Here is a 4,306-nt window from a genome sequence, read left to right on the forward strand (position 1 = left end):
GGTGAATGTCTGTGTGACATTGAGCTCTTTTAACCATTTTTGGATATGTTGGTCAGCAAACTGTGTTCCATTGTCACTGACCAAATTCATGGGTAATCCAAAACGACAAATTATGAATTCCCAAATAAACTTTTTGATGCTGGTTGCGTTGATGTGCGACCGGCTTTGCTTCGATCCACTTTGTGAAGTAATCGATCGCCACAATCAAAAATTTCACCCGGCCTGGCGCCTCTGGAAATGGTCCAGTTATATCAATCGCCCATTTCTGGAATGGCCAAGAGGCTGTTACCGGTATCATGGCATTTTTCGGGCACAGGGTGTTTGGCGCGTGGCGTTGACAAGCGTTGCATTTTCTCAATTATTTCTCGGCGTCAACATGCATGCCCGGCCAATAATATCCTGTATTCATGATTTTTGCCACCACCATCCTTGGTCCTGCGTGTACGCCACATATTCCCTCATGAATTTCTCTTGGCAGATAATTTGCGGCTTGCGGGTCCACACATTTGAGGAGTGGCCCTAAGTATGATCGCCTATAGAGAATGTCTTCTTGGATTGTGTAATTCAACGCCTTGCGGCGAATCTTCCGCGCTTCTGCTTTCTTTTCTGGCAGAATACCTCTTGCGAGGTAGTTGATGATTGGTGTTATCCAACTGTTTTCTGCTTCTGAACAAACGAGAATTTCTTTGTTCATTATTGAAGGTGTTGCTAGGACTTCGATGCGGACGTCTTTTGCTAGATGTTCAAAACCAACGGCTGCAAGTTTGCTTAAGGCGTAAGCCTGTTTGTTCTCACTTCTCTTGATGTGTTTCACCTTGCATGTGGCAAAAGTTGCCATTAGCGTTTTAGCTTGCGCAAGGTATGATGCCATCTTATCGTCTTTTGCATCGTACGATCCTCCAATTTGATTTGCCACTAACATGGAATCCACATGTGCTTCCAAGTGGCGTGCCCCTAGCTTTTTAGCTATTCTCAACCCTGCCAACAAAGCTTCGTACTCCGCCTCATTGTTTGTGCTTTTGAATTCTAGGCGTAATGCGTATGTGAAGTGTTGCCCTTCTGGGTTGGTTATCTTTTGGCCCGCTCCAGCGCCTTCATCGTTGGAAGCTCCGTCTGTGAACATCTTCCAGACTTCATCTTTCGCTTGATCTACGGGGTTTCGATCTCTCTTTTGCATTCTTCCTCCTTTTCTTGAGGGATTTGTGTAATGAAGTCAGCCAAAATCTGGCCCTTAATTGCTGGTCTTGGTTTGTATTCGATGGCATGTTCTCCCAATTATATTGCCCATTTTGCGAGCCTTCCAGACAATTTTGGCTTGCTTAGCACATTTTGTAAGCGAAAGTTGGTGAGAACATGAATCGGATGGCCTTGGAAGTATCTTCTCAATCGTCGCGCTGTCTGGACCAAGGATAAGACTAACTTTTCCAAGGTGGAGTATCTTGTTTCTTCGTCTGCCAGAGTGCGGCTTATGTAATAAATAGGCGTTTGAACGCCATTTCTCTCCACCATCAAGACTGCGCTGACTGTTCTTTCTGATGCTGCTAAGTACACTATTAACGGTTCCCCAGTTTTAGGGGCTGTAAGTGTTGGTAATTCTTCTAAGCGTGACTTAATTTCTTGGAACGTCGTTTCTGCTTCTTCCGTCCATTTGAATTGAGATTTCTTGAGGCAGTTTCTCAGGGTTGAGACGAACGGGAATGATTTTCCGCATGACTAGATAAAAATCTATTCAATGCGACTAATCGGCCGTTAAGCGTTTGCACCTGTTTGACCGATTTTGGCGACGGCATTTTCCGCACGGCTTCCAATTTTTCTGGGTTGGCTTTGAATCCACCATTCGTCACGATTACTCCCAGGAATTTTCCTTCCTCCATGCCGAATGAGCATTTTCCTGGGTTAAGCTTCATGCTAATTGACCTTAGAGTTCCGAAGGTCTCCTCGATATCCTTAACATGGCTCCTTCCATCTTGCTTTTGATGACCAAGTCACCATGTAGACTTCCAAATTTCTTCCAATCTGAGGTTTGAACTCTCTGTCCATCAGCCTTTGGTAAGTAGATCCCGGCGTTCTTGAGACCAAATGGCATTATTTTGTAACAATATGTTCCTTTGTTCGTTCTGAACGCCGTTTTGTCTTGGTCTTTTGCCGCCATGTGGATCTGGTGATACCCTTTGTACGCGTCTAAAAAGCATTTGAACTGAAAGGGTACCAGCGCGTCAACTTTAAGGTCGATCTCTGGCAGTGGATAACAATCTTTTGGACAGGCTTTGTTAAGATCTTTGAAGTCTATACACATGCGCCATTGGCCATTTGCTTTGGGTACCATTACTGGGTTGGCTACCCATGTTTGGCACTGGATTTCTCTGATTATACCCGCATCAATCAATTGCTGAACTTGTTCATCACATGCTTTTGCCTGTTCTGGTCCCATTTTCCTTCACTTCTGTACTACAGGAACGAAGGTTTGGTTAACCTTTAACTCGTGTTCCGCTTTGCTTCTCGCGACCCCCGTCATATCTGCCGGAGTCCAGGCGAAGACTTCAATGTTCTTGACCAACAGGCTTTTGAGTGCCGCCCGTGCTTCTTCGGAGATGGTTGGTCCAATGGTTATGCTTTGCTCTGGGAATTTTTTGTTGAGTATCCATTTTTCTACCTCTCTGGTTTTACCGAGTTTAAGCGTCTTTTGTGGCGGTATTTTTCTCTCCGCCATGTTACACTCTTTGTTGGCGTGGATCATTGCTATCCCGGTCGGGGTTGGTACCCCTACTATCCCATGTGCTGTTGACGGGGTAGCATTGAAATCACCAATGACCTCTCTTCCCAAGATTATATCATATTGCGGGTGGGGGGTCTCCATTACTAGGAAGTCGACGTCTTCCGTTCGCGAATGTAGCCCATCGCTTAGCTCGACTGGGAATGTTAGCTGCCCCAACGGGGATGCAATACTTTGGTTGAACCCTGTGATTGGAGCGTTAACTGCTGTCAACCGACGTTTGTCTTCTTCATCAACCAAGTCGAAACACTGGCGGTACATGATGTTGGACGTTGCCCCTATTTCAACAAAGAAACGCGGCGTCCTGTAGTTACCGAAGACGGCTGTGATCACTAAGGGTGCTTTCTTGTTCGCCCCTCCTCTTACTATTGGGGAAATGACTTGTTCTTCTTTCCATGGCGGCCAATCTGTTTTTCTTTTCTTGTTTTGAACATTGTTTAAGATCATATTGGCATATGGATATTTGATCTTCTTTTCCGGTTTTCCACCATCTCTTGGGGGTGGGCGTCTGTACTTTCCTCGTATGTTTCTGACAAGGTGATCCAATTTGCCATTTTTGACGCATTCTTCGATCACGTCTTTTAAGTTGATACACTGGTTTTTCGAATGGCCATGTTGCTCAAGAAAGTCGCAATAACTTTTCATATCTGTGACCGGCCCCTGTTTAACTGGTGCCGGTTTTTTCAGTTGGATCCCTTCGTTGTACATTATATGGGCTGGACTTTTTGTCAGTGGAGTCCACCTAGATGTGTTCGTTTGGAGCGTACTCGACTGACCCTTCTGTCTTGTTTTGGATGGGTCGTAGGTAGACTCTCTGTCGCTGTTCAACCTTGACCACACGGAGGACATTCTTTTGCCCTGGCGGGCCCTGTTGATGTCGTTTCTGGCATCATTTTTTGCCAGTTCTTTTCCCAAGCTTTTTTCCATCCGCGTGTATCTTTTGGCCGCGGTCATAACATCGTCCCATCGCTGCGGCATGCCATCTCTGCCCGTAAGGTTACGTATAAGATCGTCACACTTTACGTTTTGGCGAAAGGCTGCCGGCAAAAGTTCTTCACTTACGCCGCCGATGTTCAGGCCTTCTTGGTTAAATCTTGTGATGAAATCTTCCAGCGTTTCGTTATCTTTTCTAACGACATTCAAAATGTCCGCTGGGTCACTGATGTGTCGCGTTGCTGGCTAAACTGTAGAGTGAACTTTTTTGTCAGGTCTTCCCAGCTTGTAATTTGGCCACCTGGCAACCTTTCAAACCATGCTCTAGCGGCTCCCACTAGGGTTAGTGTGAAGATGTGGCACCATAACGGCATGGTCCACCCTGATACTAATCCCGCAGTCGTGAAGGTTTGCAAGTGATCGTCTGGATCTGAGGTACCATCATACTGGCCCACCGTTGGCGGAATTTTGGGATTTTCTGGTAGCTCTGCTTCGGCTATTCTTGCTACAAACTTTGATTTCCCGCCGATGTTGTTGGCCGGTATGGTTTGGAAAAATCAACGGCCGCTTCTGGATGATATTTTACCAATTTTTTGGCGT

At 45.9% G+C, this 4,306-nt stretch overlaps 1 protein-coding gene across 1 annotated transcript; it reads right to left on the minus strand.

The window, feature by feature from the left end:
• Positions 1 to 358: 358 nt before the first annotated feature.
• On the minus strand, positions 359 to 1,177 carry LOC143603820 (uncharacterized). The gene has a single exon (XM_077080509.1). It carries the CDS (start codon positions 1,175 to 1,177, stop codon positions 359 to 361), a length of 819 nt encoding a protein of 272 aa, XP_076936624.1.
• Positions 1,178 to 4,306: the final 3,129 nt, after the last annotated feature.

This window comes from Bidens hawaiensis, unplaced genomic scaffold, assembly GCF_021521415.1.
Source record: "Bidens hawaiensis isolate Kalapana, Puna unplaced genomic scaffold, B.hawaiensis_p1.1 tig00062863_1, whole genome shotgun sequence".
Lineage (NCBI taxonomy): Eukaryota > Viridiplantae > Streptophyta > Magnoliopsida > Asterales > Asteraceae > Bidens > Bidens hawaiensis.

Bases quoted from the DNA above. Each gene is read 5' to 3' on its own strand.
- LOC143603820 (XM_077080509.1), bottom strand. From the start codon at position 1,177: ATGCAAAAGAGAGATCGAAACCCCGTAGATCAAGCGAAAGATGAAGTC.